The sequence below is a fragment of the Cenococcum geophilum genome, assembly GCF_001692895.1.
Source record: "Cenococcum geophilum 1.58 unplaced genomic scaffold K441scaffold_5, whole genome shotgun sequence".
Classification (NCBI taxonomy): domain Eukaryota; kingdom Fungi; phylum Ascomycota; class Dothideomycetes; order Gloniales; family Gloniaceae; genus Cenococcum; species Cenococcum geophilum.
In genome coordinates, this window is record NW_027137563.1 from 400,348 (window position 1) to 423,713 (window position 23,366).

Genomic DNA, 23,366 nt, shown 5'->3' on the forward strand with positions numbered 1-23,366 from the left:
GCTCGCGATCAGGCAAATATCAAAACCTCAGGTCCACCGAAGAAACCAGACAAAGCACAATACTCCCGACTAAAGCAAGTGCAGAGGTTACTTTTTCACGGGATCCACTCCCCAAATGGTATATGCTCCTCAAACCTCGGAACCTGCCAGCGGCGTTGCTGATGATGTATCTTCCACCATGGCAGTTGGCATTTCCATCGACATTTTTTCGGGGTTCATCATCCTTCGGCTGTATTTGCTCCTAGCTCGTAGCGTCGGCCCCCATTTGAACAGAACCCAGGGGATAGGCAGCAACGCAATTGAGATAAAGCCGAAGGTGCTCAGAGCCCAAGCGCCGGTCAGGTTAGTGAACACTAGGAATCATATCAGCATTATATCCTAGGCTGGGAGAAATCGGGATGAGAAAGGGGAAAGGAGGGGGATCTTACTTTGGAGAATCACGAGAGGAAGCACGCCAGCTAATAAGAGACGTATGGTCGCTGCTATAGTGAGGGCCGAGAGGGTTCCGGCTGGCGGGTACGCATCAAAGAGATACGCGACGAATGATATCTAGTGCCAAAAACATGAAATTAGGACTTTAAAACTTCAAGAAAACAGCATCTCGGATTGAATAAACTCACAGCCAAAGACAGACTGCCCCACACATAGAGCATCGTACCAAGTACAGGGCTAGGCCAGCGGATGGTTGGTTTGGCTGTCCAGCCAACCCAGAAGAGGGACGTGGTGATGAAGATACCGCCGAGCATTGCCGGGATAAGGCGATATTCGATAGCTAATGTTGCTCTCCTATCCTTGGGAGTTCGGCGGTAAATTACCTGCTCAATGAGTATAGTCGTGATAGCTGCAAGAATCGATCCTACAACGGCAGCAATGAAAGCGAGCCCTGCTTGCTGGCCAGTGAATCCATAGACTGACTCGAGAACTACTGGAACGGTGATGAACCACTGAAAGACGACAGCGAAATTGAAACCGAGGTAGAGTGTGATGAGTATTACGACCGGTTCGGTGAGTAGCATGTCAATAGGGTTGAGAACAGTAATCTTGATCATCTGTGCAAGGGTCACTCCACTCTCGGCCGGCGGCTGATTAGGAGGAGCAAGGCCACGGCGCCTGTTTCTCCGTCTGGGAATTTCTCTTCCGTAAGTCTCAGGTATGCCAACGCCAAACATAAACACGACGAGGGTTATCATCAATGTGACCCATTGTGTCCATCGCCATCCTTTCGCGGCAACAACAAAACCGCCAACTATAGGTCCTGCAAGAATAATAATAATTAGCATCTAGATAAAATTTAGCCGGAACAAAAGCCATACCAACGGCCGCTCCCATGTACGAAGCCAACCCCAAAATAGAATAGTATGTGTTCGTCGTTTCGGCAGACCAGATATCAGCAAATGTGCCTTCGATGAGAACGAGGCAAGGACCACCAAAGAAACCAGCAAAGAACCGACAGACGGCAAGGCTTCCGAAATTTGTGGAGAGTCCAGCACCTAGCGTAAAAAGAGCGAATAGGAAGAGGCTGGTTAGATATATTATCGAGCGACCAACCCGTTCGGCAACATGTGGTGTATAGATTGGCGCGAAGTGAATTCCAAAGAGATATAAGGACATCCCAAGAATTGCGACAGAAGTCGAGAGGTTGAACTTTGTGGCCACCTCAGAGATTCCGGCAGTATACGATGTCAGTCCGAAAGCCCTGGAATGCTTGTCAGATTAAGTCCGTAATAAGAGGCTGGTATATACGCGCACAACAAACGCAAATGCCCACGACACGGCTGAGGCGTAAACCCGCCGGTATAATGGCCAGTTCATTGGATTGTCTGGATCAGTCGGAGAGAGCTGATGAGATAGTATGGTGGAAGTAGACAGGTGGTTGGGTATCTTTCCTTCCATCATGCCGTGCATCTGAGTGCTGGAAGTGATAGTTTCTCTCATTGAGTCCGCCATAGTAGGCATATGGCCGTCGTGTTCCATTATGCTGCGATCGATGACGGTTGAGATATAATGATGAATAGAAACTGCTTGGGGCTAGGGTTGAAGAGTAGATAAATGGAAATTGTGTGTTGACTTATTGATAGCGACAGGAGATTCGGAGTCTTATATACTAGAACTACACCCTAATGTAAACAGCACAGCTGCAGATCACTAAGAAGTGACAAATATGGTTCAAGAACAGCCTCTGATGATGATGCGCCTCAATTCTAGCGCCCGCTGCATAGACTCGGTGCTAAAAGAATGCCGAATTACCTGCTTCGACAGCGATACAATTGCAGTTAGCCAATTAGAGCGAGGGCACATTTACAGTTTCTCGCAAAAAGCCTCTTCAGGGCCTGAATGATAGGTGGCATTGTATTGGATGATTCCATATCACCCTGGTGGTAAGACCTGCAGCTGCCCAGGAAATGGTTAAGGAATCCTCGAACAGTGCACACGGAATATCCAATGCTACATGGAGACTGCCAATGTTTCCAAACTAAGATGATAATCTTTGGGTGGGCTGAGTATGAAACGTGGAATATTTGGAGACCCTGGTTGATGATGGAATCAAAATGTACCCTAATTGGAGTGGCTAGGCCAGAAACGTTCGTCACGGGAGTCAGCGGAGCCTCAGGTGCGAATCAGCAAACGGTGCAGCACAAGTTTGTAATTAGAGTAAGACGTAACAGATCCAGCAGGCAGGCTATAGTTGCTTGCAGCTATTTAAAATAATTGTCGATCTTTGGAAGCATGAAGCCGACACGGGTTGACGCGTGCATTCCGTTGGCTTCAGCTCCGTGCATCACCCAGCCGTCGGAGGGTAATTGCAAGATATGTCGACCAGTGGGTTCTAGACCATTAGCATACCTCAATTGCAGTTGTTCTCTTCACAGAAGCGCAATGAGCGGAATCATAGTAGGTGGAAAGTTGGGATCGCAGCTAGGGAAGACCAAAGCTCGAGAGATCAGCCATCACAACAGCACAGAAGGTTGGGCCTGCGTTACCGATAGTGAAATAGCGCGGTTTAGAGTGTCAAGTCGCGCCAAGCAACGGGACAATCAAAACAAGGCTAGTGCCCGGCAACGAAAACGCATCACCAAACACCGCACCGCGCCCTTACACCAAATCTGTTTACCCATGCGTTATCCGAGCCCTCTCCCACAGCAATAACACCACCTGAACCATGGAGGAACAGGCGGCTACCCTCCTTGCGACATTGAAAAAACCCTCCACAGCCGTCGATACCAAAATTGTTCTGTTCAACAACCTGAAGTCCAACATCAAGCACCTTAGAGTTCCTGAGGCCTCACAGGCTCCTATCTTCGAATGCATTAGGCTTGCAATCAGTGCTTCAACCTCCGCATCATTGGTCTCTACAGGCTTTTCAACCATTGGCCACCTTGTCAAGCGTTTGGTCCTACAGAATCAGACGACTATCCTCACCTCGCAGACCAACCGTCTCCTGCCCATTCTCCTTGATCGACTTGGCGACGCTAGGGAAAGCCACCGCAATGCTGCCTCTCAAATTCTGGCCGACCTTTGGCCATTTGCTCACAATGAGGTGGAGGCTCTAATCAAGGATAATGCTATGAAGGGTACAAATGCGCGAGCAAAGGAAGTGTCAATGCAGTGGTTGGTGAATGTAATTAATAATTCGTCACAATTCATGTTGATGAGTTGAGCATGAGATTTGACACTTCTACAGATGAACAAGAGCGAGGGATTGCAATTCCGCAGCTTTGTTCCATTGATTGTCGCCAATCTGGAAGATTCCGATGGCGTCGTTAGAGAAACTGCAAAATCTGCGGTTGTGGAACTATTTCGGTATGTCTTAGCTTATAGTTTGTGCATATTGAGACAGGTGCTAACTTATTCTACAGCTCAGCACCAGAGCATGCAAAGGCCGACCTAAAGAAGCAGCTAGTCAATCATAATGTCAGAAAAACGATCGCATCGTACATAGTATCACAACTGAGCTGCTCGGCACCTCCAGAAACTGATATGAAAACTTCGACGACTTCCATTGCAACTACCTCGGCAGACTCTGTCAACCCGGATATGGGGTTCGCTGATAGCATGATGTCTGAAGCTCCTCCTCCCACAGAAGTTGTGCCAATGGATCCGATATATCTTCATACGCAGAGAGAGCTAGACGAGATATTCCGGGAGATGACACCACATTTTGAAGGGAGAGAGACAGAGCAGAATTGGCTAGCCCGTGATAAAAGTACTCTGAAACTAAGGCGGATCACCAAGGGCAATGCTCCTTCGGAGTTCCATGGCGCATTCATCTCTGGTGTTAAATCATTGCTGGATGGAATCCTGAAAGTAGCAAACTCTCTCCGTACGACGATGTCGACGAATGGGTGTCAATTGATTCAAGAACTTGCTAGAACCTTGGGATCTGCTATGGATCCGTGGACCGAAATCCTTCTGCAGAATTTTATCAAGATGTGTGCAGCAACGAAGAATATTGCAGCTCAGAACGGTAATACTACGGTGGACACGATATTCTCTAATGTTTCATACAACAGCCGACTTTTGCAACACGTTTCTTTTGCATCTCAGGATAAAAATGTGCAACCTCGAATATTCTCCTCAGGGTGGCTCAAGACTCTTATTAAGAAACATAGATCGCACATTGAACACTCTGGAGGTCTGGAGCTTGTGGAAAAGACCCTTAAAAAAGGACTAGCTGATGCTAATCCCAAAGTCCGGGAAGGCTCAAGGGCGGCTTACTGGATGTTCGCTCAAGCCTGGCCCCAACGGGGCGAAGCGTACGTTTGCATAACGGATGTTTGTATAAATGCTAATTAAGTTTCAGAATTATGGCCACTCTCGACCCGAAGTCCAAAGGACTCCTTGAAAAAGACTCTAATAATCCTAATGCTTCCTTGGCTTCATCCCAAATCAGCAGTGTGGGATCCATTTCAAAATCTGTAGGATCAGCTGGCCCTGCAGCAGCCCGATCTGCTTTGAAAGAGAAGATTGCAGAGCAGAAGAGAGCGAAAATGGCTGCTGCTAGGAATCTACCGGAACGGCCCAGTTCGGCCCTGGCAACCTTTTCACCAGTAAAATCGCAATCCACAATATCGCTTAACACACGAATGCAACCTCCTACATCTGGCACATCACACGCACCGCGACCACCCTCAGCAATGTCCACCGCAACGTCAGCGAGATCTGCTTTAGCGTCATCAAATGCGAATGGATCTAGTTCCCTAATGTCAGCGCCCCTAAGGCCACCTCGCAGACCTGAACTAGCACGGCCTGCGACGGCTGATCCGTACGCGAGCAGGCGTAAAGCGAAGAATGCTACACCTTCGATGACTCCAGAGAAAACCCCCGCTAGAGACACCGTTAAGAAATCGGTACCTCCAAAGAGCACTGTTCGATCCCGCACTGCTCCAGGACAGAGCCCGAACGTAAGCCCCATTAGAAGCAAGTCTAGATTAGACCAAATGACGACCCACCGCAAAACACCTAGCTCGGAAAGTACACGAATTCCTACCCCAGCAGGTAGTCCTTCCAAGAACGAGGACTTGACTATGGTTATGCCTCTTGGAAAGCTGCCAAACCATAATGAACCAGGCCTGATGCCATTAAGGAGAAGGCCAGTAATTGATAAGACAGTTTCGGTCGACAGTGGAGTTGCCAATGTTACGGAGGATGATGGATTCACGATAGTTATACCAAACATGCAGCTGCCACAGCCATCCACACAACCGACGCAATGCAGCCCACCGAAATCTATATCTAGTCGACTAGATTTTGGAAGTCCTCGTACTATAGGGATCTCGGCGAATGGCATTTCTCTTGAAGCTACACATAGTCCTCGACTTAGATCACCAGACCATGCACTAGCGCAAGGCGGTGATGCTAGCGTAGTTCAGCCAGATGAAGTCCAGGTATACGAGGACCCGTTCGTTGGCGAGGAGCCTGATACCCTACCCACAGATTCTGAGAAACCAGTGTTGGAAGAGCTACCTCTCAATGAGAAGAACCTGGAGCGTCGACTAAGCGATGCTAGTGTCAGTAGTAACACTATTGTAGGTGACAGTGTAGCACGAACAGAAGAGCACTCAAGAAGCCATCGCAAAGCCACCGGCACTGGCAGCATCATAGCAGCCGATAGCAACGACGCCCCACCAATGCAAGACCGGACCGAAGTCCTCCGAAACCGCCGACTCCTTGCCAGTGGTATTGACCGCATCCGCGCCAAGACACTCGATGCCCACGGTTTCCGCCGCCTACAAGACCTCGTCAAGGGCAACCAAGACATCTGGGGCACCGACGGCGAGCGGTTCGGCGAGCTCCTCCTCGCGCTCCTGGACTACCTCGAAGCACCCAACGAAGCCCTCAAAGTCCCCGCAGGCAAAGCACCGAACCTGAAAGTCCAAGTCCTGGCTACAATCCGCGCGATGCTAGCACTCTACCGCAAAGAGACCGCTGTGTACTATTCCCGCGCTCTGTGCGCCATCCTTCAGACGAAATCGCACTACGACTGCACGTCGCACATCACGACGGACCTCGAGAACACGGCCGACGAGATTGTGCGCTACGGCCAAACGAGCGACTGTCTCAACGCGGTCCTCGACCTCGTCGAGTCCTCCGCGCCCGCCTTCGCCTCCTCCACCCCCACCACCCCGTCTCCGCCGCCCGCTGACGCCTCCGCCCCAGCCCCTGCGCCCGTCCCCAACCGCACCACGACGATGAGCCTGCACGTGCTCGCGCAGCTGCTGCAGGTCGCGGCGACGAAAAACGCCGCCATTACGTCGGTGCAGACGCAGCGGCTCGGGCGTCTCGCGGTGAGGTTCCTCGACGATACGGATCCGGATGTGCGGAAGGCTGACCTGGATTTTTGCATCGCGCTGCATGAGCGCATCGGCGGCGAGAAGGATGTATTCTGGAAGGCGGTGGCGGGCGCGCGGGAGCAGCATCTGAATCTCATCACGTATTTCCTTGCGCGGAGGGGCAAGGCGTGAGAGAGGTGCTGGTTGCGGGAGCTGAGGGTTGGGGATTCGCTCGACTTTTTTGGGGGGTCTTTTACTGTTCTTGGGAGAGAGGACAGTGTTTTGTGAGGGATTTCTCCTCTGGTGTTTTGGGGTAGGCTTTGGGTGAGTGGGGTTTTGGAAGGTTTTTTTGCTGTTTCTTTTGGGATTCAAAAAGGGGTGTCTTCGACTTAGTCTTTGTAATTGTATAGCCTGGGTAGTGGATTTGATAGTTAATATGGCCTTTTTGTTCAGGGGTGCGGTGTTTACGTTGTGATGATGAGAGAGCAAAGGGATGAAGTGGAGGAGGGAGGCAGGGTAAGAGCGGAAGGTGAGTTGGTCTCTTTTGATTCAAGGGCGAGTCATGCGAATTTCTCCTAAAGACAAAAAGAGACGGGACCGTGCTGACGGAGTTTTTTTACGTGCTAAAGAATGAATTCTAGGAAAATACCGTAGCAAGAGACAGGAAAGTAGAGTTGAAGGAACGAATCAGGTGTCACCAATATCCAGTCTGTGACTATGAAAAGCCACACAGCTGACATCTTTGTCTAACATGTTCAAACATAAGAAATTACGAGATGCTAACATCCCGCTGGATCGAACATTACTCTAAGCAGAAAAACCGTCCCAAGATTTGTTCAGCCATCGAACTCTAACTTACGACCTTATGGCCAGTTCCATTTTATCTTCCTAACACCAAAGCCTTCTCTAGACGCCTTTATACGGGACAATGACGGCGTTTACAGTTCTTCTGTCAATCTCCTTGTAAACCGATTTGAGGTTTATTGGATGGGTCCTTAAGTGCATTGTCATGAGGTAACAGTGTAGATGAGGGCGTTTGGTATGCGTGGAATAGTTAAGTAGCGTGTTCTGTGTCAAGAACTCATTAATAAATTCCATCGACGACGGGAGGGGGTCGGTAGTTATTACTTGGTCCAGGGGTTCGAGGCACCGACGTGGATTCGGATTTCACTAGATTGACTGAAGTGGCTGATAAACCAGTGGCTGTGTTCTGATCTTGTTGTGGTCCGGTAGGACTTTGGAGCGTAAGATCACGAGCTGGTGATGGGATTGGAGGATCCCGGGTTGCGGCAAACTCATCGGAAGTGGTATGGGATGGTGGAGGTAGAGATGGAAGTATGTGAACCGGGAACTCATCTGAATACAATGAGAAGTGCTCTGGTAGACATGGGGAATGGTAATTTACTGTCAATTGAGATAGTATTTTCGGTTCCGTCCAAGCCAAGTGCATGTGATGGAGATTGAATACTTCTCCTATATTGAAGGTATGCGAGCACAAAGGAGCCCAACGCGATAAAAATTCCTATGATACTGATTGTAATATTCTGAAGCGAGGACTGGTCGGTGTTAGTTAGGTTGAGACTTGGGTTTGGGCTTGTTCCATTGGCACGGCGAAGAAGAGAATGGGAAACCATGGCAGATGGAATTTGAGGGGGAATAAGTGATGGAAGGAAGTAAAGTGGCGCCATGTTCGTTCGGTTGAATTCTGGATCCAGAGAAGAGAAGGAAAATGTCGAGATATTGTCGAGATATATATCTGTAGGTATCAAAGCGAAAGTAACATGACGTGCCGACGGGGCTGTTTCACTTGATCCCTACAGGCTGGCGCAAATAATTTCTGAGGATCGACGACGCAGCTCCCACCTGAAAGGTTGCCCCTGGCTGTAGAGCCCGTACCTGCGCCAGCCCACGCTAAGAGGCCGTATCACTCAACGCCCACACATTTATTTGTCGTGTCTAACGTCTTGCCCTACCTGCCAGTCTGCAACTCGCTCGTACGGCCTTTACCGGCGACATGCTATCACATCCCTATCGTACTCCTCGCCCCAGCGTGCGGCCAATGTCCTATGCCCTCTAGAGCAAGCCACGAAGCCGTCCAGCGCCCTAGCGCGGCCTTCCTGTGCACAGCCAAAACGCGCGAACTAGCCGTGCCTCCGTTGCTGCACTCGATATGGAGAGCAGCCAGTCACGGGCGTCCGTCGGCGGTGAATGTCGCGAGTCTACACCATCTCGTCAGTAAGGCCGTGTGCACCTGGGTGGGGTTTGTGGGTTCGGTTAAGGCACCAAGGCAGAAGTTATTAATTAGGCCTGCACCATTAAAACACAACCCAAATTAACTAAAAAAAGTCGTGAATATAATAGCGAAGACCTTACTTTAGCGCTATTAAATAGATAATAATAAAAAAGGTCTTTGTTGTGGATATGTTGATGGCAATTCAAATTTGGTGGGTGTGGCAAGACCGCACTCACAAACTGCACCCCGGTGTGTAGACGTGGCTGCGCTAACCACCGGAATTGACGAGATGGTGTAGAGAGAAACATCAGTTAGTTCTCTCGATCGAGGATCACGTGAAGTCCACATTTCCCACCTTCCCCTCGCCAAACGTAAAGTTGCCGAAAGCGTACCTGCACAGCACTCCCATTCGGCGTACTAGGGCTGGAGCAAATGGAGCCAGCCACACGAAAGCATCCAACCTGCTTTTGTGATCACTTCTGCTCCCCTCTAATGCAACGATACAAGAATCAATAGCTGTTAGATAAGAATAGGAATACATTAAGCAGCTTCTAAAATAACCGTCATCCAACCCAACCGAACTCAACTCCAAGCAAAAAGAACCGTCACCATATTTGTTTGACCACCAAACTTCAGCGCATAACGCCGCTATTAGCCCCATTGTATCCTACCAACGTTTGCCTCCAACACCTTAATTCAGGAAGACCACATCCTTTATTGTACTTGCTTAAGCGCCATATTCACCAAAGGGGCTCGTTAGGCGGGTCGTCTAGTGCAACATCAAGCGGCAATCTTGTAGGTGAGGGTGTTTGGTATGTGTGAGATGACTGGTAAGAAGGTGGTTGTGTAGACAGCCCTGTACTCGGAGGTCAATAAGTTATGCTACGATGGAGGGGAAAGATATGTCCTTACCGAGTGGAGTTGCTGGCGAAGGTGAGCGCAGTTCGAGCTCTACGCAATCGGCTGAAGCTGTAGATGAAGGAGCAGCAATTCCACCATGGCCCTGAAGTGGATGGCTGGAAGGTTTAGGTGCGTGAGCACGTGTCTGGGATGAGATTGGAGAGTCCCCGGATACGGCAAGGCTATCGGAAGTGGTACGGGCTGGAGGTGGAGGCGACAGTGCTTCGAACACAAATGGATCTGTACATGTTCAGAAATACTCGAGCGGAGATAGATAAGCATCAATAGGCCTACCATCGAATGGTGCAGCATCTTGGTCTTCGTGGACATTAGGTACTCCTGATCTAGAGGCAACAGCTCTTCGGTATTGGAGATAGGCAACTATAAGGGTAGCTAAGGCAATACAGGTTGCTAAGACGCCAAATGTAATATTCTGGATTGAGGACTGGTTCACTTGATGAAGGTGGAATATAGAAATCGGGGCGCTATAAACCGTGCGGTACTTAAAGTGGTGGAGGGCTGCTAGAGAAAAAGACTCCCGAAAGGGAAAGATACTGGTATTGGTGCCATGCCAATAGTAAAATATGAATATGGAGAGAGCGATCAGGGTGTTGAAGGAATGAATGAAAAATCAAATTTAATGAGTCTTGCGAGCCTTTAATAAAATCCTTCGATGAGCCACTTGGGCAAGAAACAGGGATCGCCGAACATACGCTGACAAGACTACGATCTTTTGTGGGCTGCAGTATGCTCAGAGCTGCAGTCTGTGGTGGTAAATCGTCCGATGACAGGGCAGGTACCCTTCCGGGGATTAGGCGAGCACGGCAGTGAGGGTAATTGTGTTTCGGCTTGAGAAATCTAACCGAATTATTAGAATGGGGGGTGGTGAGCACGATAGTGTAGGCCTTCCTCCTATAAGATGAGGTTAAACGCCTAAGAAATGTTATGCACGATTCGTCTTCATCTAGGCTAACGCTTTGCGTCGCTAGCGGCATGCAGCNTGGAAACTTTATGACGATACAAGGGGGCTGCATGTGCACACTGCTTATTCTTTTTGCCACCCCCAACTGCCCTGAATACTACTCCATTGCCTCATCTGTGGCACGGGTAACCTCGACAAACAGCTGTAGCCGGATTCCATGGCATTCCACCAATCCTGTCAGCTCTTGTTTACATCGTTGATTCAACCTACTTTGTGGAGCGCTTCGCAAATTACTACTATCTTGCTCAACCCCAGCATCAGTAGGAGTACGAGAGGTCAAACTTAAAACTCTCTGCCGAGGATCAAAGCGCTGCTGTAAAATAGTCTTGTCAGTTCATTAAATCTGCCTTTCACGGCCCCAAACGACAAACACGCTTCTGGTGGTAGCCATGCACTCGCCCAACTCCCCAGACTGGCTAGCCTGCCCAGCGCCAGCAGAAGGAGGATGATGTGCGTTGATGCGTTTCCTTCTGTAGGCCGCGCAGAGGCAGGGGTTCGCTCCCAATTGCCCTTTATGATTTGCTGCACGTCGACTTAGGGTGATCATTCACACCAACACACGCAACTACACACATATCAGTGGCTGTTCTGGCTGTTCTTACCCACATCGCTGCCAGGCCACGGGCTTGATATACCCTCCCAGGCCCGCTCGCTGCCACTGTGTAATGTCGTCCTGTGCCTCGAGCTGTTGACGGCTTCCAATCTCCTCTCGTCCCTTCGTCCCTGCGTCGTCCAGGCCTCAACTGCCCAAGCTCCAAGCAACCGTCAAATTTCTCTCCCGCGCGCGACATCCGCCACCGCCGGTCAGCACCGCCCACCCTAACCCTCTCACTCCAACCCTCTTACTCCAACCCTCTTACTCCAACCCTCTTACTCCAACCCTCTTACTCCAACTCTCTTACTCCAACCCTCTTACTCCAACCCTCCTACTCCAACCCTCTTGCTTCAACGGGTCTTCATCTACCTAAACCAGCAGTACCCCGGTCGGGTAGCCAATTAATTCTCCAACGCATCTCAAATCTGCCTTGCCGAAAACTATGATGTGCGCCGGGCTCGTCGCCTTGAACTTACCACTCCCTGCTGGTTCGGCTCCGCGCCAATACAAGTCCCACCCAACGCGCTGTCAGATCACTAAAGAAATCCTTCGAGCCTAGCATTCCTTCGCTTCTCCGATTAGTCTATTTTCCTCGCATAAAGCAAATCGTATTTTCAGCCTCAGCCTACATAAGGTCGTTCCCAGCCTTACAACCTTTGATTTTAGCCTTGTATGTTCAGAACTATATGTGTGGGAAGATAGCTCATACTCATTTCTTTTCGAGTTAGAATACAGAAAAATAATCACGTCTCGGTCCTAACCTTGCTGTTCCAAACACTACGAGGTCTCAAAGTAGCCCCCGCACAAGTAGATCCAATCCAGATGTTCGACGTAGAGCAGACAACTCGGTCACTCTAAGGACTAGCTGTATAGCATCGACTGTACAAAAGCACCGCTAGATCTATCCAAACCTAGCACCCATTTTATCATATCATACCAGCACCAATACTCTCCTCGAATACCACCCTAAAATGAAGACAGTAGTCATTATACTCATTCAAGAATCCTGTCCGCCAGTATTGTCTTCATTAAAGCAAGAAGTATTTATGTGTGGAGTGTCGTGAAATTAATTCAAGGCAGTGGGTGGCAAAGTTGGTGGAGACAATGTAAGTTCCATCTGTACTCTAACGGTTGTAGTGGTGTATAGAGAAGCATCGTTTCTATCATGTTCCTGTGTTAGTTAGAAAGGGGCTTCAGATGGACGTCTAGAGTTATCAGAGGTGATTGGAGGGTTCTCGACCTCGACAGACGCATAGACAGTCAGGGCTTCCATCAGTATTGAATATTGAACGTTCAATATCAATATCAATACGACATGTTCAATACTGAAAGATATTGAATATCGAAAGAGAATATATAAAAGTATATAAAATAGCTAGTTTTATGGCTTCTGCTATAATAAGTATTAGAAATATATACTCTGTTATAAGGAGTAGGGTATAATAAGGTGTATAAAGGCTATAGGACAATATAAGGTGGCTATTGTGGATGTAAGGTATCCGTTTTAGGCGTACGTTTATGCTAAGGCCTTGATTATGCACGGTTCGCAGCCTATATTTGTATGGGGGCTTGGCAAAAATTCAATATTCAATATCAATATCAATACGGCCTAATACTGATATTGAATATTGATGGAAGTCCTGTCGGCAGTCGTTAGAGGTGGTGGAGGTGCATGAAGAGGAACTATATTCTCGTCTTGATGCGTAAGGCCCATTTTTCTGCACTGAAGATACGCGACGACGAACGAGGCCAGGGCGAGACAGACGGTCAATATACCCAGAGTCCGGTCCCGGATTGAAGGCGGGTTGGCATGGGTTGAGTTAACTAAGGATCTGATGCCAAGTTTATGGGAACAGCAGAAAGCATAGCGGCAGACAAAATTTGAGGTTGGAGAAGACAGATACGCCTCGGACAAGACAGGTGCCATTATTTAATGCGTTGAATTGTAAACGCAAAGCAAGAAGGAGTAGAGTATGAATATTTGAAAGACAAAAATCACGGCTCACTAGAAACTTATATACTGGAGAGTCCGCTTATCTAGCGGGAAAAAGATCATTAGCATGCTGAATTACACACCGTGCGAGAGGGCACCAAGCAATGGTACCCCGTTGACAGCGGCTGGATTGACCGAAGCAGACGAAGCAGACAAAGCAGCAGCATTAACTAGCAGGTGTCTCGGTTTCATCCGCAGCCCTTACTCGATAACCGCATTGCTCGCTGCGACGACGAGCACGGTATTATTTTTCTTTGGAGCTTAGAAATTTGGCTGCGCAGGGGGACTCGGCAGTCTAGCGTTCGTGTCGGCCGCTCCTATCAGATGCGGGATCATCGTAATCGCGTCCTAACGGCCGGATTGCTTGCTTTTTCCCTTCCGACCTCTGCAGCCGCCACGAGCATACCCCGTATACTCTGTGGAGGTTATCTCATGAATCAGACGCTCCGCAGAAGATTTGTTCCGTGACATGGGATAACGCATAGACCCTCTTCTGGACCAATTAGAACTGCGCACTAATTTCAGCCCCCTGCGCACCCCTGTTACCTAACAAATTCTTCTGCGGAGCGTCTGAGAGCTTATGGGCGTTGCTTTGGTGAGAATTGAATGTTTTAAAAATTAAATTTTGTGTATTTCTACGAGCGACGTCCTAACCCTAAGAGTTATTATATATTTTATTAATGCAATAGATTCTTTAGGTAATCATATCTATATATTTATAAATTATAACCCCCTACTAAGAATACTAGGGGGCGAGATACATCGTCGTAGAACGTAAGTTAATTTTAAATTTGAATATTTATAGATTTTAACTAAACCCGACCAATAACCTATATCTAACTTCTTATAAAATAGAGCTATAATATCGCCGTAATATAGAGGCGATAGAGAAGACAAAGGGCTTTTAGCTCGTACTATTTTAGAGATAATTAGACATAGAGAAGTATATAAGGTATGGCAGTGAGGCAGTAGGGCAAGATTGCGATTAAAACCGACTAACTACCTATATCTAACTTCTCGTAGAATAGAGCTACGATATCGCCATAATATAGAGCCGATAGAGAAGAAAAAGGGCTTTTAGCTTATAGTATTTTAGAGATAATTAGACGTAGAGAAGTATATAAGGTATGGTAGTAAGGCAAGATTGCGACCGACGAGACGAAAATGCGACCGACGAAAATACGACCGACGAAAATACGACCGACGAAAATACGACCAACGAAAATGTGACCAACGAAGATACAACTAACTGCCTATATCTAATATTTTATATAATAGATAGAGAAACTAAAGAGCTCCTACCTTATAGTATTTTTATAATAACTAGACGTTATAAAAGGGTTAAGATACGCGTTATAGTAGAAGAGTTATCGCCTAACAAGAAACATTGAGTTCTCATATAAAGGGCGCCCATAAGCTCTCAGACCCTCGGGGAGAAATTCCTCTTAGTGTAATCTAATTGGTCCAGGAGTCCACAGGACTAGGGTAAGGTTCACAAGCGTAGCACTAGTCCTTCCACGTCGTAGCGCAATTTCTCCCCGGGGGTCTGATTTATGAGATAATGTGGAGGCGCTTTCTTGACGTCGATGTCTGCTTGCCCTGCCGCCAGGCAAGAGCATGCACTCCGCACGCTAACCACAACCCAGTCCACCATGCCGCCTGAGACAACGTAGGCTCTTTCAACACGCACCAGCCGTAAGGCAACAGAACCCCGCAACTGTTGCCTTGGTAAGGGAAAGCCAAGATCCTGATCGGGAATAGTCAAAGAATCACATCTGTCAAGCAAAAACACACAAGTTGACTTTTAATATATTTGCCGTTGATAAATTCTCTTCCCATTCCGTAGTTGGCCATATCGTATTTCTCCGCCCAAGCGTGAGGCTCTTCTTAATAAAGAGCCAGGAGCGGCGAAGGGTAAAGTGGCCTCCACAACTTGCCAGCTATCTGTATCTCAAGCCATTCCCGCGGTATTAAGAGTGAATATACGGGTGCGTATATGGGTGCAGTTAATAGTGACAACTGGGAAGCATCTGGATCAAAACAGAACAGATGACACGCATCAAAGCTCTACCCTTATTTTACCCAGCATCTGTTTAAATAAAATCAAACCTCTACGGCTGCGTTAACAACGACGAGATGAAAGGTTTTGTTATACACACTTTTTTTGTGTTAAACAATAATAGATTCCCTTTATTTCCAACAAGCCAGCCTCTCTCCGGATCCCGGAAGGCTGAAGCTGCTATACACATTGTGAGCTATGCTCAACTTACCAGAATTGCAAGTACCGTCCTAAGGCAGGCGAAACGAAATGGTCTTCTGTCAGATAGTGGTGAGATAGGTAACATAGCCATAGAGTCCAAAGGTTCGATAATTATGCATTATAATATCGGAAAAGAAAGGTGGTAAGTATAAGTGAGGCCCGAGTATGGTGGTGGTGAAATAGTTCTGGGGAAGGAGAATGAGTGAATTGGGTTCTTTGATTATGTAGGTGGAGGCTGAAGGTATGGTTTCGAGTGGAGCATGAAATGAGACGGTTATTGTGACGCTATCCAGGATTTCCAAATTTCATTTGCCCAGTATAAGTACTAAAACTTACAGAATTGGGAAACGGAAACATTTATCCCCAAAGCTGTTTAGGCAGAGAACCAATAGATCACGCCGCCAAACCCATTTTAACTGCCAATGCCATCGTCCCTACCCTTACACACACGTGAAGAAAAAAGTTTCTGTTCCTTATTGGAGGAGACTTGGCGGGTATGAGCGCGACATCCCCATTGAATTGCGATGTGATATCGTGAAATGATTGTGAATGGTCGATAGATGACTGTACAGCCACAGTTGGAAAGATGATAAGTAGGGAGTACTGTATTAAGAGGGTTAGCAAGGTATTATCTTTATTCTATGACAAGAATTGGGTGCAATACTGAGTGGTGGTGTCGTTGTCATCATGAACGACGCAGGTTGAGGCTTTAGGGATCAACGGTAGCGGGAGGTAGAGCTGAGTCATTAGAAGTGGCACTGTTTGGCCGAAATTCATCGAACGGAAGTTCATCTACGCATATTTAGAAATACTCTAGCTGATACTGATAAACGTCGAGATACCATTTGAAGTAATGACGGATCTTTCTTGCTCCACAGTGACCGCGGGATGTTCCCTAGAAGCACTTCTCTTGTACTGAAGATATGCAACTACAAGTGTAGCTAGAGCAATGAAAATTGCCAAAACTCCGAGTGTGATGTTCTGTATGGAGGACGGGTCGAGACGGTTTACTGTATAGGTCAAGCTGGCTCTAATAGTGCGACGAGTAACATAATTCGCCATTGGACATGGTGCTTGACAAGCGAGACCAGGCATTTTGACTGGTGGCATATTGGATCATTTAGCGCGCAGAGGCAAAGATAAAATAATTTGAATGTTAGAACGACGAACAAAATGCACAACCCATTGGGCTTTGTAGGCTATTAATGCTGTCATCTCTTTTGATCTGTTGTCGTTGTTTAATATTGCGCGCCCACCGCTGCATCTTAGAGTGTGGGGGCACCGGCGACACGTCTCCCGGTCCCAGGGCACACGGCTTAGCCAATGGGGAGGGGAGGCTGGAATGGAGCGCGACGATAGGCGCAGGGTTGCTTCCTTCTGTACGCCTCTACAATAACTCCCCGTCGCCAAGCAGGCCGCTCCCTACCGTCAGCATGCCCATCTGCCATCACGCTGCCAGCATCACCAGCAGCAGCAGCTAACCTGGGGCCATGCTCTAGCCGTAAAAGCCCATCTAGATTTATTGATGTCTCCGTTCCTTTGCCCTTTTCCTTGCAGCCACCCCCGTTGCTGGTTGCTTGTTCGCAGGCGCCGTCGCTCTGGCGCCAGCAGCCTGGACGAACCTTAAACGAACCCATGAGCCATCAGCAATCATCGAGCAAGCAATCATCAGGTCCATCCGAGCTCTCGGACACACCAAGGATGTATGGGGAAGGCCGCATTTTCTCACAAGAACGGGGGAGCACCTAGCGAAGCGGCACCGCACAAGCAACGTTGGGCTTAGCGGGCGGGTTGTCCGGGAGCTGCGAGGAGACGCGGGCCGCGGGTGACAAAAAAGTAAGACTGCGAACGAGTTGCGGTGTTTCTATGCACGCAGCACCACGGCCTTGAGTTGTAGAAAAGTCTAAAACTTAGAGCATAATATTTCGAAGCATCTAAATATTTTAGCGTCTTTATATTTTTTATAGAGGGCCTTATTAGCGCTGCATATTACCGTAGATTTGGTGCACTTTTATTATTGCTCGCTTGTTGAGTGCTCGTAGTCTCACTTTTTTTGCCACCCGCGTGCTCGGGCCACTCTTTCCAGATCTTGAGGCTGCGACTGCGCCTCACGACAGAACCTCAGCCCTCTACGATAAGCCTATCACAAGCGATCTAATAGAACGTCTCGACCTAATCTAGACTTTCCTAGGAATCCCCAAAGCACGCGCACCAAGTTGCACGATGCGCGCGCCCCTACGCGCCCTTACGCACCTACGCAGGGGCTTTTGTTATCTTGGCCTGCATGGTCGAGCGAGTAGTTTATTCGCTCCTTCCGCAGCCTGTCATTCATGGGGCTGTGATCCGTGACCAGAGGCTTTGAGGCTCTGCTCGAAAGCGAGATGGCGCAGCCGTCAACTCAGCTGAGAAGCCCTTGTGGAATTTACCGGGGCGGCGGAGCGATTAGAGCAGATTCTGATGCGAAACTGCTTTCGGGTGCCGGCAAGGGCTGGGCAGAAACGTGCCGCTCTGTCAATGCTGCTGCCAACCTGCCACTTTTGCAGCAGACAAAGCCGCCGGGTTTCAAGGCTGAAGCTGAAGTGACGCCGGGCTAAATGGCTTGTAAGCAGAGGCCCCAGAGAGCGAATCAGCAAATCGACGGGGGGCCAAAGCGCTGAGTCACTTGGAGGCGCTGTAGCAGAGACAACGAGGGGGGAAGGCAGTCGTCATGACCGTTTCTTCACCGGCCTTCCAAGCAGTATACTTTTGGATTTCCCCTTCCCTGTGGCACTCCAAGCCCACCTACACCCACCTGTTAATTCCGGTGGTTAGCGCAGCCACGTCTGCACGGCCTTTTTGTAGGGGAAGTTTTGGTATTTTTGCTGTTTAAAGGAAAGTCAATCAATCTCAGTACCCGTTCCGAACGCCTGCCTTGCCCAGGAGACAGGAGGCAAAAATACTTTTCGATAGAGCTCCGCGACTCTTCATCATCCTTATCATTGCGTGCCTTTGGAACCAGTGCTTAGCAGGAGTGCAACGGATCAAGTTAAAACAACTCGGGCAATGCCAAGAGTGCATATCAGGGATAAAAAGCTGCTGTGGCAGGTCTGGTAGTAGGCCTACTCGTCAACCCCTCAGCCTTTCTCCCAGGCCTAACAGCAGATCCAATTCTCCGCCGCACAAGCAATTCCCGGCCGGACCTATGAACTGATATCTCAGATCGAGTAGCAACATGATTCGTACTTACCGTTAATCAGCAATGCCTCACCAGCAGACAAACAGGGAGATAGATGGCCACTTCCTGAGTCTCCTCACACCTCAGTCACGTTTGATTTGTTTGCTTCGTATCAACACCAAGAATTCTAGTTGTCGTTCAGTACTGCATGATTTAATGCAATGCAACCAAGTAGCCTCGCCGACAGAATCAAGAAGCGCTAAACAATTATGCCATTAGAACATTTCTTCCGATCTAGCGCATTGTTTTGTATTTATCGCCTGCGCCCAATCTCATGCTCAGCGGGTTCAGTCTCCACCTTCACACGATTGTTGTCAGCCCCTTCAAAATTTCGATATCCGCTCGACATAACGAACTCGGATAGTGAGGATCATAAGCCTGAGCAACGCGGCGATTTTGAGCTGACAGGCGTCACCCGACTTCAGGGAAATCGACGAGAGGCTCTTCCAAAGCTGAAGAAAATTTTCAAACGAACTATGGGCATTAGCCTAACAGGTCTATTCGCTGCGCCGAAGTTGATAATCTATCCTCGGAGCCAGCGTAGAGACGCTATATAAGGCTAGAAGTAGAAATACCTGTGTAAGCTCCTATATCTTCTCCTCTTACTACTTTTGTCTTCCCTCCAATCCACCTTATGGCCTCTTCTTGGTGGTTTTTTGGCTGTTAAATTGGAAAGAAGGTCACTTTTCCAATTTTGTAGATTAGCATAGTCCAACTTTTGTTGATTACCCCAACAAGACTGTCCCCTTCCGCCACAGCCTAATACGCATACTCCAAACAATCATTATCAGGCAGGCGAATATGTCCGGCTGCCCTATACAAGATATGCAAGATTCCCTTCGCCCAGGACATCTACCCCTTTATTTCTGTATAGTATTAATGACTTCGTCCGACTAGAACATCACCCTCGAGAGGACTCTATGCGATGCTTAGGAGAAAGTTACTCTTAAAAATATGACCTAGCGATTCAAGTTGATGTTTTCACCTTTTACATAGAGAAAACGCACACTTTCCGTACCACCATCTCCTTTCCTCGTTATCGTTCCATAGCCGAATCAATACAGGGACAAGGGCATGAGCGATGTGACATCATAATAAGAACAGAGGCCATGGGTTAGCCCATCCATAGCATTGTTTGCTGCTGAGAATACCAGAGCACCATCTGACTGTAGGAGAGCATTGATCGCTAGGTTTCTCTCGAGTTCAAGCTTCGATTGGTTGGGATGAATCTCGCCTTTTGGACTTTTGGTGTACGCCGCTTTAGTCCAGACTGGGTCAAGGCTATGTCACTCGAACATGTAGGTTTGTTCAAAGCGGAGTGTAACGCTCGAAACCTTTCCGTAGAAATGGTGAGAGATGGGGTATGAAGTCATTCCATTGCTATCAATTAATCATACAACTTTCCAATATTCTCCCTGAGCCATCTCTCACGTATCAGGAGCGACTCGTCAAGCTTCAGCGGGCTAGGCTGCGTCGATACAATCCGCAGGACTATCACCGAGCCAATCCATCCGAACCCTCTAACGCTCATTTCCCGAACCTAGATATTAACAACCCCCAAGCTCCCATCCCGCAATGTCAAACTCCACAAGACCCGTCCTCTGCCGCCTCATTCCCTTCAACCCCTTCGCGGCCCCTCATCCGACCCCTCTACCCCCCTAACCTCCTCCACCCCCATCTCATGCACCACCCGCTCATCCCCCCACATCTCCTGCGGTGGCGCCTGATATCGATAAACCACCCCCGCATCCCCCTCCACACGCTCCTTCTCCGCCCCCAGCTCCACCGGCGCCCTCTCCGCGCTCCTCCCTTTCCTCCACCACCACCACAACACCACAAGCCCCGCCACCGCCGCTATCCCCCCAACAGTCGCCCCAACCCCGATCCCGGCCTTCGCACCCGTGCTGAGCCCGCTCGCTGCTGCGGAAGCAGGAGAGCTGGTGGTTGGAGAGGAGGGGGAGGAGGAGGGCGCGGCGGTGCAAGCGGCGGCGTTGTGTGCGTTCAGCGAAACGAGGTAGCTTTGCGCGGGGGTGGGGAGCGCGGTGTACCATGCCGGCGTCGTGTATTGCGGGCCGAAAGGGGTGTTGTGCAGGAAGCATTGGGCGGCGGGGTCGGTGATGGCGGAGGAGGGGACGCCGGTTGAGATTATGGCGAGGATGGAATTTGAATCGGCGGACTCGGTTGGGGTGGCTGAGGTGGAGCGGGAGGTGGCGGAGGAGGAGCTGACGACGGGAACGGTGATGTTTACGTAGTGGCTTTGCCAGAGGTTGTTGTTGTTTGTGTTGTCGTAGAGGTCGAGGTAGAAGGCCGGGGTGTCGGTGAGGTTGAGGCCGCCGATTGAGACGGTCCAGTTGTAGGCTTGCACGTAGGGTGTTAGATCTCCTGTACGAGCGAAGATGGTCAGTGAATCGATCTTCTATCTGGATATATAGAACTAGGCTGAGAATGGCAGATCTAGGTAGATGTGGCAATTGACCAACTCACCTGGATTCGTGATGACAGCGTAAGTGTTACGAGCACCAGGCGCATCCTGCCATGCGATTAGAGACGGTTTCTTAATACTCGCTGACCAGCGTAGCTCTTGCACTGAGCCTAGCTTCCAGACTTGGTTCGCAGAATAGACACCAGACGTGCCCATGGGCGGTGGGTTAACCCATGGGTTTGTAGACATTCTGACAAGACAGAAGAAATAGAAACACTACAGTAGAGAAGAGAAACAAACAGGCTTTCACGCCAAACGGTGGTTGACATTTCAATGGAAGACAAGAGACCAGGATTATTAAAGAACTTCGCCACCGACGGGGACAGTGGGTTCCTTATCCCATGCTTAGGACCGGGAGATGCAAGAACTGTGGTCCTTTGAAGCCTAATTTCCTATCAAGCACTTGTTGGCAAGGCTGAGGCTACATGCAGACAATAGGTCGTTTGGGACGTTGTGCATGGGTAGTGCGGCCGCTAGGGTGAATGAGGCTACTTGAAGGACTAGAGCCCTTAATAATACTCCAGAATTGCGTGGAGGGAAGTATTTGATCATGGATTCCGAGCGTTCGTGCATGTCTTTTCGACTCTATCCGGCCGCTTTTCAGCCCTCAAATACCGAAAAAATGGGTCGATGATAATCATACACCGCCTATCTATTATTCACACGCTTGCGGAGAAGAGGATTAATTAATCTGATTGGTGGGTACGGGCTCAAAGGCATCAATTAAGAATGGGTATATTCGCAAGGCCATTTGCAGGGGATTGCCCTGCCTTGACTAAACGTGATGCCTATGGACCCGTGCGCAAGCATATCACTACAGTATCTATTTACAAAGCCCAAAATATACAACCAAAGAAAAAGGTGTAGGTAGGAGGGAAAGCAAGCAAGCAAGGCTTAATTTTATAAATGTTAATAATATTAGTATTACTAAGATATAGGGGTGCTGCTGTAGTGCTTGCTTAGCTATATAGATATATCCATTTATTATTTACACACTTGCGGAAAAGAGGATTAATTAATTTAATTGGTGGGTATAGGCTTAAAGGCATTAATTAAAAATGGGTATATTCGCAAGGCTATTTATAGGGGATTACCCTACCTTAACTAAACGTGATACCTATAGACCTAGAAGCGTAGCGCCCGTACTATATAAGGTAGAGAAGGGGGAAGAAAAATAAAAAATAAAAAAGGGGGGGAAAGGAGAGATTTAAGTTAATATATTAGAGTGCCAAAATAGGCACTCCTGTACGCTATTGTGCCTAAATACCTTCGCCTATTATATCTAGAGCGAGTAATAATAAGAACGGTATTAGCGTTCTATATTAGAAGTTTATACTTAGCCAGAATAGGTCTTTTAGGAATAATAAATAGTAAAGCTAGAACGCTTATAAGGACCACCAGCCTAGTTACTATATTTAGCCGTCCGTAAAACCGTTGTCTTAAGTATATTAAGTAGTACCTTTCTAAAACAAGTGTCCGTTATAAAGCTTAGAGTAAAAGCCGAGAGCGGCGACTTTATACTTTAGCTTATTCCTAACCGCGTAGCTTATAAAGGCCGATCTCTTAAAGTAAAAGAGAGGGGCGTTTCTGGATTAGGGGTTATTTTTAAATAGGTATTTTATAGCTTAAACTACGCATTTAGGTTGCCCTAAAGCGGCAATTATAATTAAAACTCCTTAGTAATTAACGTCCGTTTTACTACGCTTTAGACGTAATATTATATAGTCCTCTACTAGCGTTATATTATTTCTAGTACATTTTATAGTAGAGAAGGCGTGGCTATCTTTCTAAGCCTTAGTATAGGTAATCTTACCTAAATAAAGGAATCCCACAAAGGCTGTAGTAACGGCGGCGTTAAAGTTAAGATCCTTAACGGATTAGGCATTTAGGGTGACTAATTAGGTAAGAATGTCTTTAGTAATTAGCAATCTTTTAGC

At 48.2% G+C, this 23,366-nt stretch overlaps 5 protein-coding genes across 5 annotated transcripts; 1 reads left to right on the forward strand and 4 right to left on the reverse strand.

Moving 5' to 3' along the window:
* Nucleotides 1–129: 129 nt before the first annotated feature.
* K441DRAFT_684445 (MFS general substrate transporter) lies at nt 130–1,893 on the reverse strand (the record flags this gene model as incomplete). Its single annotated transcript, XM_067651781.1, has 5 exons — nt 130–353; nt 429–549; nt 621–1,255; nt 1,314–1,696; nt 1,757–1,893. The coding sequence occupies 5 exons, from the start codon at nt 1,891–1,893 to the stop codon at nt 130–132; spliced, it is 1,500 nt and encodes a 499-aa protein (XP_067508372.1).
* Nucleotides 1,894–3,160: 1,267 nt separating this feature from the next.
* K441DRAFT_684446 (uncharacterized protein) lies at nt 3,161–6,962 on the forward strand (the record flags this gene model as incomplete). The annotated part of the gene is made up of 4 exons (XM_067651782.1): nt 3,161–3,619; nt 3,683–3,801; nt 3,858–4,754; nt 4,802–6,962. The coding sequence occupies 4 exons, from the start codon at nt 3,161–3,163 to the stop codon at nt 6,960–6,962; spliced, it is 3,636 nt and encodes a 1,211-aa protein (XP_067508373.1).
* A 465-nt stretch (nt 6,963–7,427) lies between these two features.
* On the reverse strand, nt 7,428–8,896 carry K441DRAFT_653232 (uncharacterized protein). The gene is made up of 2 exons (XM_067647504.1): nt 8,176–8,896; nt 7,428–8,126 (listed from the first exon to the last, which is right to left on the reverse strand). The coding sequence occupies exons 1-2, from the start codon at nt 8,456–8,458 to the stop codon at nt 7,855–7,857; spliced, it is 555 nt and encodes a 184-aa protein (XP_067508374.1). The 5' UTR covers nt 8,459–8,896; the 3' UTR covers nt 7,428–7,854.
* A 1,011-nt stretch (nt 8,897–9,907) lies between these two features.
* On the reverse strand, nt 9,908–10,386 carry K441DRAFT_251661 (uncharacterized protein). Its single transcript, XM_067640777.1, has one exon. The coding sequence runs from the start codon at nt 10,231–10,233 to the stop codon at nt 9,955–9,957; it is 279 nt and encodes a 92-aa protein (XP_067508375.1). The 5' UTR covers nt 10,234–10,386; the 3' UTR covers nt 9,908–9,954.
* Nucleotides 10,387–20,565: 10,179 nt separating this feature from the next.
* K441DRAFT_693113 (uncharacterized protein) lies at nt 20,566–21,618 on the reverse strand (the record flags this gene model as incomplete). The annotated part of the gene is made up of 2 exons (XM_067652621.1): nt 20,566–21,329; nt 21,432–21,618. The coding sequence occupies 2 exons, from the start codon at nt 21,616–21,618 to the stop codon at nt 20,566–20,568; spliced, it is 951 nt and encodes a 316-aa protein (XP_067508376.1).
* Nucleotides 21,619–23,366: the final 1,748 nt, after the last annotated feature.

What these genes read in the sequence shown, in the direction of transcription:
- K441DRAFT_653232 (XM_067647504.1), bottom strand. Translation starts at nt 8,458, where the DNA reads ATGGCGCCACTTTACTTCCTTCCATCACTTATTCCCCCTCAAATTCCA. An exon ending in AAATACTATCTCAATTGACA is followed by an intron (nt 8,127 to 8,175) that starts GTAAATTACCAT and finishes CATTGTATTCAG; the next exon opens with ATGAGTTCCCGGTTCACATA.
- K441DRAFT_251661 (XM_067640777.1), bottom strand. Translation starts at nt 10,233, where the DNA reads ATGTCCACGAAGACCAAGATGCTGCACCATTCGATGGTAGGCCTATTG.